The following is a 13502-nucleotide window of genomic DNA, read 5'->3' as shown; positions in this document are numbered from 1 at the left end:
ACTTAGATACACAATATGCCTACTCACATACAGTATACTATTACTGGAAATACCTCCATCATCACATTTGTCATTGCTGCTCCCTTCATCTCTTAGGTAGTTTTTTTCTCACTCTAGGTGAGGGTTAAGGCAAAGGATGTCACACCTTGTTAAGCCCTATGAGGCCAAGTGTGATTTATGAATATGGGCTATACAAATCAAATTTGACTGATCTATTGATTGAAGTGTGAGTCCCTCTTACCTCTCTGAAGTGCTTGAGGATGTCATTGATGATGATCTCCTGGGTCTCGTAGGGGTGCACTCTAGTGAACGGGTACATGTTGATGACTGCGTCTTCAAAACGCACCAGTGGGAAGCCCAGAGAACCTTTCAGTGCCTATAGGGGGGGAAAAACAACATCAATGTGACAGACACATGAGAAAACATGTCAAAGTGTCTTTGAATTTATGTCTTTGAATCTTTATTTTCTGTAAAGGTAATACTTGAGAGTTTGAGTTGCAGCTGCTTTAAATATAAATTTTCAAAAAGCCTAAAATGATTTTTGATCTTTCCAAGGATTGACATGAACCGGAATCATCTGATCCAGAGGTCACTAATAGGTGGGCTGTGGCCTGAATCTGGACGCTAACATATTAATGATAAGTCATGGAGAATTGTCCAATTTTGACCGTTTCTGTTTAAACCAGTGCAGCATTTAGAACTGTTTAGTGGCCTAGGAAACTCACAGACCAATTGCATGTGCTGTAAATCATCTTATGTGATGCCACTCAGCCAATCAAATCTGTGAATTCTGATGAGCATTCTAAAACACGGTAGGTCAGACACACAACAGGGAGAAACATGGGCAGCTGAAATAAGGTAGAATAGGCAGTGATAAGTGAGTCAGAGAAAAGTAGGAAAGGTAACTTCCCATGCTGTGCTCGTAAAATAGCAAAGTAGAGTTTTTAATCAAGATTGGACAGACTTTTGCAAGTATTTTCTTCCGACGGGCAGTTCTAAAACAGTGTCTCATATGTTATGAGAGAGTGGCGAAAGCAGCAAAACGAAACACTAAACCATTCCCTTCAGCATAGATATAAAATCCTGACAGGATAAACTACAGCTCTCTCACTGAACAAGAAAAGTGGTGGTGGGTTTAGTAAGATGTGTTGAAATTGTAAGAAAATTGGTTGAATTGAGACTGTTAAGTGAAAATGAGTTAACAAAAAGAAGAATAAGGTCAACTACATTTATAATTTTCAAAAATTAAGCACTTTATTTTATTAAGATGCAATAAAAAACAACAACTTGCTGTTATGTATTTTATTTTTTACTTGACATGACACATTATACTCATTTATAATGCTTCCAGTAAAATGTGAAAACTGACAATAAATATTGTTAAACTTTTACAAATAGCCTCGATCTAATCAAATTCCAACAAGTGATCCCATGCATATCACATATCAGCCTAAGTTTTTACTTTTTATTGTTGTAAATTCTATTCACATTTACCACATCAATGACGAGAAAATTGTTGTTCTCATGTGGTTTTACGTTGAGAACAACAATTTTAACAATTTAATGATGACTTTTGACCAAGTTTATTGGTAATAATCACATGAATATCTGTATTCCAAAAGATTTATTAAGTTCAACTAAAAGAAGGAGGGTGGTTTCAAAAATATAGAGCATTTTATGTTACCTTGAGATCAGGAGGCAACTTGTGAGATGTGAAGACACTCAGTTTGACCTGAGGGAGACTGATCTTCAGGTTCTCAAAGTAGTAACGTTTGGGAGCTCCTGCATCCTCATTGGGCTTCTCATGGAGGTCATACAACTTCTCCAGCTCTGCATTTATTGCAAATTATGATTTATGTTTTTACATTCATGCAATAATTATTGGTATGCTTATTGACAGCATCATACAGTTATTAACAGTAACATCCAATAATGACCTACCAGCCTCTGTCTGTCCATATCCAAAGAAGGTGAGCAGCTTAAGCAGGAGTTTCTCCTCAATGATGACAGTGAAGCGTCGGGCTGTCACCATGAGATGCTGTAAACACATTAGGGTAACATCTTTAGTCACATTATCCTAGTACCACCTGCATGCGTCTGGTTTGTGATTGTGCACAAGAAACCATTAGAGAATAAAAAGATATGTCACTACTAATTGTCTGAGGTGCAGAGTAATTTGGTACAGTGATTCAGCGTGTGACTCTCCCCACCTTGAATAGATCAGTGAGCATGAGGTTGCTGGAAACCTTGACGGAATTGACTTGCAGGGCTGGGCCACTGTCACTGCTGTCGCTGCTGTCCCCGGAACCGGAGGTGACACACAACATCACAGGCTGAGTGGTACCCAACAGCTGGTTGTCCACCTGATATCAGAGGATGACAGACCTCTTATTTATTCGTAATCTAATTTTCTTTTCTGTAAAGCACTTTGAGTGGTCATCAAGACTAGTACAGGGCTATATAAATACAGACCATTTACCATTCAGCCACATTCTGCAAATGAAGTCATGAAGAAACTATGTTTTTCTCTGTCTTTTTGATTTATTTTTTATTATATGTGAAGCAAGTTGAACTACTTTAATGTGGTTTGAGCTGGTTTTATGTGAACTCAAATATATCACTGTTCCCATAGCTGCCGTGAGCTCACCTGTATGTTCTGAATGCTGACCTCCAACACCTCGCTGACAGCAGTGTGAGTGAAGTGTACATCGATACCAGACAGTGTCGTAAACACAAGCTCTTCCGGAACCTTGTTGACCAGAGACACACCCACACCTTCATCCATGTTCACCAACACCTGGAACCGAACACAGTAAATTTAAGTAAACCAATGAGCCTAAGCCCCTGGTATTAGACACACACATGAAAGAAATTACAGCATTTCTTTGCATTTGAAGACCACATGCATTGATTGGAATGTAGGACCTGACTGTGATAAACATTGGAGAGACATGTTTTCCACACATCTTTCCACATTTTGAGGCAAAGATATCACATGTGCTAAACTGCTTTATTTTTGTTCATTAAAACCTACAACTCTTTAATAGTGCATGTGTATGTGTGATAGAATTATAAACAGAAAAATTATGAGCTGACTTCCTGTGTAATAATCTGGTGAAATCAAACGTTTCTCTGTTAATGATGTATACCAGATTTCATGGGAATGTGATCTCATTCACAAGGGTAAATTTTGCTTGCACTTGTGATTTTTTGAAAATGGCAAGAAAGTTTGGCCTCTTTGGAAAAGAAGAAATATTTGAGAATTGAGAAATGTCATAAGACTATTGGCCACACCATTTATGAGACAGTTGACAAACATTAATTTAATTGTTACAATGCCATTTTTCAGGAGTGTCATTTTAGTGCCTGAGTAGGGGTGGAATTTTCAACCTGCCAAGATGGAGTTTTGCTGTTAGCAAAGAAAAATAGGGTGGAATCCTAATGACAACGAAAACAGTAGGATTCAAGTAGCAGTGCTTCTTGGGCCCCTAATGAGGAACCAAGATGGATTAATGTAAATTAAAAATAGGGAACAATTGGGGATTCATGAATGTGTCATGAATCCACAAATCTCTTCAAAATTACAGTTACCTCAAGCTCCTGCTCAGGCTCTTTCTTCTTCATATCCTCTTTGCTCCTCTCCTGTTCGGTGCTGGGTGAGCTGCGGATCATTCTCCTCTGGTTGAAGTCACTAATCTACAAACAGGCAAGTCAAACAAATGTCAGAGTAGAAAAGATCAGTTTCATAATTACTGCAAATGAAAAGTAGATATTTTATCATCAGACCTATTTCCAAATGTTATCAAAGCACCAAAGATCTTTCATATTCTTTAAGAACCTCTATTATTTGATATACAGTGTATGGTCACAAGAATTTTGTAGCAAAGCAAAACCAAAAATAGAACGCGTAATCAAATTGTGTATTGTACTGAAGTAGGGTAAATATGAACTAAACAGCAATTATTAATGCCTTTACTGCAATTGTATTTTACTAAAATGTAATCCTTCACATAAGGCCAATTAGTGTTGCTCACTGCTAGGTGAAATAAAATAGGCCCATGTTCAATCACTCAGAGAAGAAAAATATTTAAGTTGAAAAGAATGATGAATACAATTAAACTAATGATGATCCTACTCCCCTGAAAAGAGGTTTCATGTCTTCTTGACTGATTTGAGGTTTGTTGGTGGGCTCAGGTTTATTTGCTGCAGACTGGATATGAATGGGTTTTTATCTCACCTGCAGGACACGAGTGGGTCCATCCGGCAGCACCTGGACGGACAGCACACCAGAACCGGGTCTCATCTTCTGGTTGATAAACTGTTGATCAGGGCCCGGCTCCAGCAGCCCAGAGTCTGGTCCCAGCACCACCTCTACCCCATCATACAAACCTGCCACACCACCCTTCACCTGAGGGAAGAGGGAAATTTCAGTTTCAAGATTCAGTTTTTCAATTACAATTACATTTTTCTCTCTGCAGTCACCAAAGTGCTTGCTCATTAAGGGAACTGTTGGGCTTTTCTATAATTTAAAAGTCTTGACCTTAACATGTAAAGTGCCTTGAGATAATGTATGTTATGATTTGGCCCTATACAAATGAATTACATTAAAACTGACTTTATATCCTTCCACTGAAAGACTTACGTAAAGATTCTTAAACTGAGTTTTTTTTCCTGTGTGTGTGTGTGTGTGTGTGTGTGTGTGTGTATGTCTCTCTAAACCTGTCCATCAATTCAGTTTGCCAAAGGTGGACTGCAATCGCATATCTCAAGGGTCATTAAAGCAAATGGGATATATCTAACCACAATTTGGAGCCACGGCTAAGGCTATGAATACTTTAAGTGAGAGAATTTATATTTTTAATGAATTTGACTTTTCCATTTTGGGTTAGTAAATATGGTAAAAGCCAATTTTATGTATTTAAAATTGAATCTACAAAAAAGTGAAGGGATCTGCTTTCTAAAGTGACAGTGAAAAGCTGGGTGTATCCACCTGTACTACCAGCCGTGGAAGGCCACAGGTCAGCATGCCGGAGCTGAAGTACCACGTCTGGGTTGTGCTGCGGCGCGAGTCTGGCCTCCTTAGCATTAAAGGCTCAAAACTGTGAGAGAAAGACAGATGACAGATTTCCTCTCAGTATATGTCCCAGTATCCAAATTGATTGTTAATGACTTTTTAGAAAGTTACATATTAAGCTTATGGACTCTCTGCAGCTGCCGCCGGTACACACCTGTTGTCACTAACTGCTGCAAGCCCAGCGATGTCCAGTACTAAAGAGGAATCTAGTGGGCGTGGCTGGGCCGGCTTGCTCTGCGGTGGAGACGAGCCTTCATGACACAGCATACCAGTCCCAGTCATCCTCCATAGCTGGGAGCGCTTCCCCGGCTCCTGCACAACAATCATCAGACATGATGCTACACATTCATTTATTGACTTCCTATAAGTGTTTATACACTGCAATTTATAAGGATTTTCATTATTTTACTTTCATTAACGTTTCACCACAATATAAGTTATTTAAATAATCATCTTTGAAAAAATTCATCTTTTAGTCTACAAAACTCAGTCACTTTGTCCAACCAACAGTAAGATATTAAGTTTACAATCATATGAAGCAGAGATATCTTGTATGGACGGCTGTGGCTGAGGGATAGAGCGGTCGTCCTCCAACCAGGACGGCAGTTTGATCCCCAGTCTTGCATGCCGAAGTGTCCTTGGGCAAGATGCTGAACCCCGAATTAACCCTCATAGAACAAAAGAGTGCTGCTAATAGATGCACTGTATGAATGTGTGTGTGAATTGCAAAACTGTACTCTAAAGCGATTTAAAGCAGAGAATATTGGGCATTTTTGCTTGATTTTGACAATAAATTAATAATTTGATTAAATTGTTGATCATAGCAATTGACAACAATGAATAAAATCATGATACTTTTGAATGTGTCAGACAAATCTGAATTTGAACTTGTATCACAGCATCTTCATTTGCAAATCATCAAATTCAGACAAGAGACAAGCAAGCAGAGGTGGCTGGCCAATAGGGGGCGATAGGGCGCTGCCCTCCAAAAGAAAAAAAGGAAAAAGATGATAGTGTTAAATTTAGTTAATTAACATTATAATCGTCAATATGATTTTTAAAATGTAATAAATTATACAAATTCTCAAGACAGTTTGTCCTGCCTGCTGCCTCTGAATATCATAGTCCAATCAGCTGCAGCATCAATCCCTGTTCAAGAGTATGGGGCGACTTTAGCCTGGTTGAAAATCGCCCACACTCGCTCTCATAACCTTTCACTGTAAGAGGTTTTTTTTCAAACTGCAGTCACTGCAATGCAATCTCTATGGCTTACAGGAGGGCACGCACTAACGTGCTTTTGTCATACGTAAGCTGTTGCATTTGCACCTTGGTGATCCAATCACGCAGTGCCTATTATCTTGCCACTCGAAAGGGGCAGTGTTGTGCATATTTTTTGTGAACTGAACGTATCAGCTTACATATGATGAACGTGAACCACGTTCACTCTCGCTGGAGTGAATGTCGCTCACGTTCACGTTCATTTATAAAATCATCATCGTATCAGGCCATCATGTGAAATACCAGATGCGAGCGAAAATTTGTCTGTGTGTGCTCCTAGACAGCACAAACACACAGGCACACTCACTCAGAGCATTACACAGTGAGATCAGAGGAACGTTAACGTGAAGCAGCTGGTAAGTGACTTTGTTGAAGAACAGTGGAAACAAACAGTGAAAATACTGAGTTTCTTCTATATGGTCCACAGCTGCTCAATGATCAGAATGTTGGTTTGTACCAAGCTGGAGTTTCTATGTCCTCCTCCACTCTCCTGTAGACCTGCTCTCACTTTAACTAATAAACACTCATCAGTTTTCAGGACTTGGGGTCTCATTTATAAAACAGTGCGTGGTATTCATACTAAAAGTGTACGTGCGCACAAAAGCCGGAAATGGCGTACGCAAAAGAAAATTCAGATTTATAAAACCGTGCGCACGCACACCTGAACACAATGTTCACTTTATAAATCACAGTCCACCTGGAAACGTTCGTACTTGGATCTGCCTCATACTCCGTCCTCCACACGCCCCCTTTCAACCATAAATGATCAATGCAAAGCACGTCATGAATATTAAATTATGCTGCTGACCAATGGGTTTCCATGTTGAGTCATGACAGAGTCACGGCATCATCATCAAAATTTTCTGACACTGACATCGAGGTGTTTGTTAGTGAGGTGGAGGTGAAGAGCGATTTTATGGGACAGCAGTGATGTCACTAATAAAGAAATTACACTGATACTCTGCTGCTGCTGTGGATAATACAGTGTGTGAGAGTGAAGACGATAGAAAGAACGGAGCCTGAAATAAAAAAAGATCCAATTCAAAGGTGGAGGCAAAAAAAAAAAAAACACCCTCTCAGAATTTGAGGGAACTTGTTGTATTGTCTGTTCGTATTTTAATCATCCAAAACTTCAGGATTATTAAATTCAGAGACAGCTGTGATGTCCTCAATCTATAGAATTTAACAATTACTATTATATGCTCGTGTTTGTACTGGGATGGTTTGGTTCTGTCGGTCGATCTGTGTGTTACTGGACTCAGTTCAGCACAAAGATCACAGATCACAGATCAATAGATCTATATTAGCTGATCAGACACCGCTGAACCCTCGTTTCCTCCTCATCCTTCCAATCGCGTGCATCCAACACGCAGAATCACGCACCAGTATCACGGCAGTATTTATTTATTTAGAGCAGAACGATTACTTTACATCAGTGGATCCTAACCTCCACTCTGGAATATTATTTGGAAAGTGAATAGTTTTTCTTGTAAGTGATCTCCAGTGTGCTCTGTGCGCTCTGTGCGTCTGATGGCACAGTCACGTTCACTGCAGTGATTTGATGATACACGCACAGTGTTAGAAGATATTAAAACCTGTTAATGACTCGGCTCTGTAACTCCGCTGTTTAATAGAATCTGAATGTAATTTGCTGTAAATTGTTTTATATATTTTTCAATTAAAAGGTTCGTGTGGAACAGTTATGTTGCGCGAGCACAAGTAAAGCTGTTGGTTTTAATGTAAATGATGAAGAGGATCAATAATCTGGCTTCAGTTCACCACCTCACATCTGCATCGCCACTTTCACATCTCCAAAACGTTCGTACGCATGGGTCAGAGTTTGCGTGGAAATGCGCAAAGTTTATAAATCCCAACATTTGCGTGAGAAATGGTGTCCGTACGTTTCAGGCCCCGTTTTGTGCATACGCAACGGTTATAAATGAGACCCCTGATCAGAACATGAAGTTTACTTAGTGTTTGTTTGATTTGCTCCAGAGTTTATGAGACTGCATTGAAACATCATGAAAAATCATTGTCAACATTTTTGCTCAGTACAACACGAGACGTGACGTGAGCAACAACTCTACAAGAGCAAGATACATACATTTAACTTAATATGATATTAACATTTATTAATTTGTTTTGATGTTTTTATCCTAAGCAACATAGAACTACGGGCTTCAGTACAGTAGGAGAACTTGAAGTAAGTACAAAGAGGTAAATCTGCTCAACAGAATAAATTGTAGGGGATGGGTACAGAGGTGCACCTAAAATAAGTGCTAGTTTGGCATATAAGGGAGTTAGAGGTGTTATAAGAAGAGGTGCTAAAAGAGATGAGTCGTCAAAAGATCCTTGAAGATTGAGAGGGACACCTTTGCTCTGACAGCATCTGGGAGCTCATTCCACCATATTTTGTGTCAGCTGATATCCTCCTGCCTTGAGCTGCGTTCACGGTCGTGCACGCATACCACACAACTTAGCGCTTCTATGCTCTCGACCAAGGGGCACGTGACAACATCTGCTATATTCAGCATTTACTGCAGTTATGCAACCGGGAGTAGCGATGCTACCGGAAGTAGCGACGCTACCACGCACCCCACGCGCACCCTTGGGCGACAGCTTGTGTTCAGTGTGTGAGCGCGAATGTGAACGTGGCTCTGGAGTAAGATATCAGAGGACATTTAGGCTAAAAACGTGGTGTAAATGACTCAGTTTCGAGTCGAATTTGAATGTTGGGCTAATGGACACTTGGATAACACCACAGTAGCAGTATGGAAGCATTTTCTGTTTGAAGACGTGGTCGCCTGTTACTTCAATTGTATTGGACTATTCTTTTAAGACCTTTCCCATATTTGTGGACCATGGGGAAGTCAAGATACAGAAGGTATGAATCTGAACCAATTTGTACCAACTATATACCTTCACTGCCATCTAGGGACCTGGGTCATGGGGGATACAATAACAAAAAAAAGACAATATGCGACTGCACGCTTTAAAACTTGGAATATTCAGCCGGCTAAATGTTATTGTTCGTCAAATACAAATTTCTTCACTCATTGTAACTGCCCCTAGAGAGATATCTGACCCCTGGGTGTAAAGACAGAGATCCAATGGGAGTACATGCTTCGCACTTTTTGCTCTTCTGTCTTCATTTGAACTTTGTTGTGTGTTAGTGTGCTTTGTCTATGTGTTATTTATTCTTTTAGTCTATTAGTCATTGTGATTTTTTCATCCCTAATATAATTTTACGAGCCAAACTGAAAACAACAGCCCTCCCGAGCTGCTTCTCTATTACTTTTATCCAAACAACTATGACTACTTTTGAGATTTTGTGTCGCTCGCCCAGTTTTTCTTAAAGTTTGCGAGAATGTTATCTAGTCGGAGCCTTGTCCAATAACTTGCCCTTGTTTCATAATGAGTGCAAATTCATCGTAACCCTACATGGAGATGGTTGGGGTCAGAAATAATCCAACTTAAACAGCGAATGGTATGAAGAATCGCTACCACACTTTTAAAACTTAAAACAGTACCTTCTTTTTCAGGATGACCCTTTGAGTCTTGGTGTCTATATCAAGTACTAGTTCAGCACAGCTCACCAGCTGCTTATTCCCAACTGGTCTTCTCTCAACATTCCTGCAAGAAGAGAATGATGCTGATTACTGTCATGACTTTAACTTGTCTAAATGATATAAAATCATGAACTTGTGACATTAGTCCTCACTTTGTGAATGTGTATGTGGCTGCAATGTAGATGAAGTTCTCATAGTAAAGTTTGTTGTATTCTCTGAAGTAGTTCATGTCAGCTGTGACCTCTGATGATCCAGCTCCCTTCACAGTCAGTGTGAGGTAGGGCGGCAATGTGGGTTCATCACAGGCATAATCCAGCTCCGCGCCTGCCTTCACCTCAGTGTACAGTCGGATGTCAGCCACACCATGCTGCCAGAACTGTATAGGCACCTTAAGGAATAGAAACAATATAATCTATTATATGTATTCTATTTTACATCTGGATGCCCAATCAAATAATTAAGCCCAATTCGAATGGCCAGGAATGTGGAGAGGCAGGTTTTAACTTTGGCTTCCTTTTTTTAATGCCTTTGATGAGAGGCTGTCTGAAAGTGATGATTAATCACATTCAGTTTTAAGAGAGAGATCAGGGAGTCCAGTAACTGATTCAGGCACAGGTCTCCTTTTTTTCTAGAGTCATGATACGACCGCTTAATAACAGTCATGTTACTGAAGCTTTCTTCATAGTGGCTTACCTCAGAGATGTTGTCAATGCGGAAGGGTGGAGGCAGCTGGTCAGTGTCAGTGAAGGAGATCTGGTAAGTGGCTCCCTTCAGGGTGATCTCTGTCCGCAGGAAGAAACACTTCCCCAGTGTGTCCCTGTTCAAACCAGAAACCACTTAAAATACTTTGCTCACACACTGTATCTCAGTTACTATGCACTTCAAATTAGGGCTGCACAATATTAGGAAAACTTGCGATATGCGATAACATTGTTGAATATTGCAATGACGACATGTTTTGGGATTAATAAACAAATGCTTAAGTATACAATGTTATGGTCTTTCTGCTTTGGTTTAACCGCTAACATAGACCACATACAGTAAGTGGTTCTCAGCAGACAATGAAAAAAAATGAAAATCATTATTTCTATTCCAACAACATGGTTTTATTGAAATTAAAATTCAACTCCACCAAGTCCAGGGCAGACACCCAGGGAGCCATGCACAGTTCAACTAAGTCCTGTTACAGCGTTAGTGTGATGTAATTTCAAACAAATTACACATTAAATTAAACATTTAAACTGTAGCGAGTCAGAGACGTCAGCGCAGTCAGAGAGAGAGAAAGAGAAGGGAAATTTGGCAGAGCCGCTCGCAATTCTCTGTTCCCTCTCTATACTCTCTTTCCAAGAGTGATTCATTGACGGAAAAATTTGTCAATAATCTGAATATCTTTATTTTATATAATTGATTGACCAAATACATTGACATGCAGAGCGTGAATGCATGGCCCATTTATCGCAGTTCAAGCAGTCTTTTGCGATATGTATATAGAGCATCTTAATATTGCGATCCCGATAAATTTTCGATAGATAATGCAGTCCTATTCCAAATTGTGCAAATAGAGTTAAACTGCACAAGACAGTGTGGACAAAAAACAATAAATTACTATGCGGTTATGGTGGAATTGTGACCAGAGGACAATAGTGCAGTGGTGCAAAGTGCAAAGATGCTCGAACAAATATGGATAATTTACGTACAGGTTACTTATATACAAGAGTCCATGTATGAATAAATACCATTTGTTGTACTGTGTATATAGCTTACCTCATGTTGACATGGAAAGACTTTGGTTTGTTGACCTCAAAGCCTCCAGACCATGTGCAGTTGAGGGTGTCCATGAGGCGTACACACAGCAGCTGGTCGTAGTCATTGCGGGGCCAGTGGAAGACAACACTGGAGCCGGGCAGAGTGGAGATATAACCTTCTGGGTTGGCCGTACCCTTGGACAAAATTCTTCATTAATGACTGCTGCCACAAATATATATGTCTATATTTACCCACAGCAAATATTTTGACTTATTAAACAAAGGTATGCATATCAAATTATTAATGGCTGGATTCCATTTAGAATCCAGGTCCAAGACTATGTAGATGTGTATACAGGTTCACAGGCGTACACTTTTCACTGAATATAAGCATTATTCATTTACCAACAACGAGGAGCAAAACTGAACGTTTATGACTAACAGGTCATGTGGATGTCCAATGAACAGTCCATTTATTTCTTGGCATTTTGCCTTTATTAAATTGGTCAAGGGGAGCACAGTGGTTAGCACTGTCACCTCACAGCAAGAATGTTCTTGTTTTAAATTCTGATTCAGCTGGGCCTCCCTTTGTCTGCTAGGGTTTTCTACAGTTACACCAGCATCCTCCCACACATGCAGATTGGGGTTCGGCTGATTCAAGACTCTAGGTTGACTGTAGGTGTGAGTGAGGAACATGGGAAGGGTTGTTTGTTTCTGTTTGTCCGTGTTTCTAGCCTCCTGCCCAATTTCAGCTAGGATTATAATATTCATAATGGATGAATGAAAAGGCAAGTCAAAATAAAGATGACTGAAAATTGTGAGGTATGAAACAAAAGTTCCTGGCATGAGCTGAAATGTTGTGATTGACCAGTAGGCTTGAGCAACAACCAGTGAACAGTTGATTTTTAAAGTTAATTCCTCACCTTTCCTCTCGCAAACTCTCTCTGAGCGAAGGCCAGTTTGTGTGTCGAGCGGTTGTCCAGCAGGTAGCGTGGGGCAAAAGTCACTATGTGAGTGTCCCTGTAGCGTCCTTTTCCTTTCCGCACACTGATTCCTGTGTTGATCAGTCACAATGAATGCCTGACAATCATTTTTGTCAATGTGAACGCAACAGAGATATTTTAGCTCTAAAAGTAAAGAATTTGAAAATGTCAAGTAACATGTATTCAAATGAGCTTTGGTCATCAGCTCAATTTAAACTGCATTTGTCAACAGCAATCGCTTCCAAAACCACTCCTGCACTGTGGGCTTATGCAGATGATGCTGTGCAGACTTCAGATATTGATTTTTGTAATAAGGTCACCACCACTCCTTCCTCAAGATTGTTGCCTTGTTGTCTGTGTAATGTCCACAAATGATCCGGTTAAGATGTCAGGGAGTTACTCAATGCACAGCACTATCCACTATTTACCATTACTTCTGCACCTACCACGCATTTGAAGAAAGACACAAGCCACATTATGTGTCACGATCATTTTAGGTTTAATCTGCAGCGCAAAACCTAAATACCAGCAAACATCTGTGGCTCTGTTCGTTTCTGACTGCACAACATAATGTGATGTCAGTGAATCGGTTCACTAAGCATTCTGTAACTGTCTGGTGCGTTTCTTTAAATTACTTTTACTTTTTTAAAAAATCCTTTATCCAGTTCTGCGGATATCCTCCTGAGTTCATGTCTGAAAACGGCTCATCTCTCCTCTCTATACTGCTGTGACACTGTCTAGAACAGGGGTCTTCAACGTTTTTCAGGCCAAGGACCCCCAAACTGATGGAGAGATGGAGCAGGGACCCCCTACTATATATATTGTATAAAATTGTGTTTTATATTAAAATGGG

At 39.9% G+C, this 13502-nt stretch overlaps 1 protein-coding gene across 3 annotated transcripts in view; it reads right to left on the bottom strand.

Moving 5' to 3' along the window:
• The window catches only part of vps13d (vacuolar protein sorting 13 homolog D), a 104577-nt gene that overhangs the window by 15343 nt on the left and 75732 nt on the right, over window positions 1–13502 (bottom strand). For all 3 annotated transcript variants that reach the window (XM_047340312.1, XM_047340311.1, XM_047340313.1), the window contains 14 exons: window positions 12590–12720; window positions 11686–11861; window positions 10615–10738; window positions 10074–10309; window positions 9883–9985; window positions 5229–5386; window positions 4991–5099; window positions 4238–4408; window positions 3592–3696; window positions 2648–2797; window positions 2211–2363; window positions 1942–2038; window positions 1685–1830; window positions 242–376 (listed from right to left, as the gene is read on the bottom strand). In XM_047340312.1, coding sequence (XP_047196268.1) covers window positions 242–376; window positions 1685–1830; window positions 1942–2038; window positions 2211–2363; window positions 2648–2797; window positions 3592–3696; window positions 4238–4408; window positions 4991–5099; window positions 5229–5386; window positions 9883–9985; window positions 10074–10309; window positions 10615–10738; window positions 11686–11861; window positions 12590–12720 — 1994 coding nt within the window. The remainder of the gene's footprint in view (window positions 1–241; window positions 377–1684; window positions 1831–1941; window positions 2039–2210; window positions 2364–2647; window positions 2798–3591; window positions 3697–4237; window positions 4409–4990; window positions 5100–5228; window positions 5387–9882; window positions 9986–10073; window positions 10310–10614; window positions 10739–11685; window positions 11862–12589; window positions 12721–13502) is intronic.

Source organism: Hippoglossus stenolepis, chromosome 6 (genome assembly GCF_022539355.2).
Source record: "Hippoglossus stenolepis isolate QCI-W04-F060 chromosome 6, HSTE1.2, whole genome shotgun sequence".
NCBI classification, from domain to species: Eukaryota; Metazoa; Chordata; class Actinopteri; order Pleuronectiformes; family Pleuronectidae; genus Hippoglossus; species Hippoglossus stenolepis.
The sequence above is the reverse complement of the archived record's forward strand: the minus strand, read 5'-3'. Positions and strand labels throughout refer to the sequence as shown.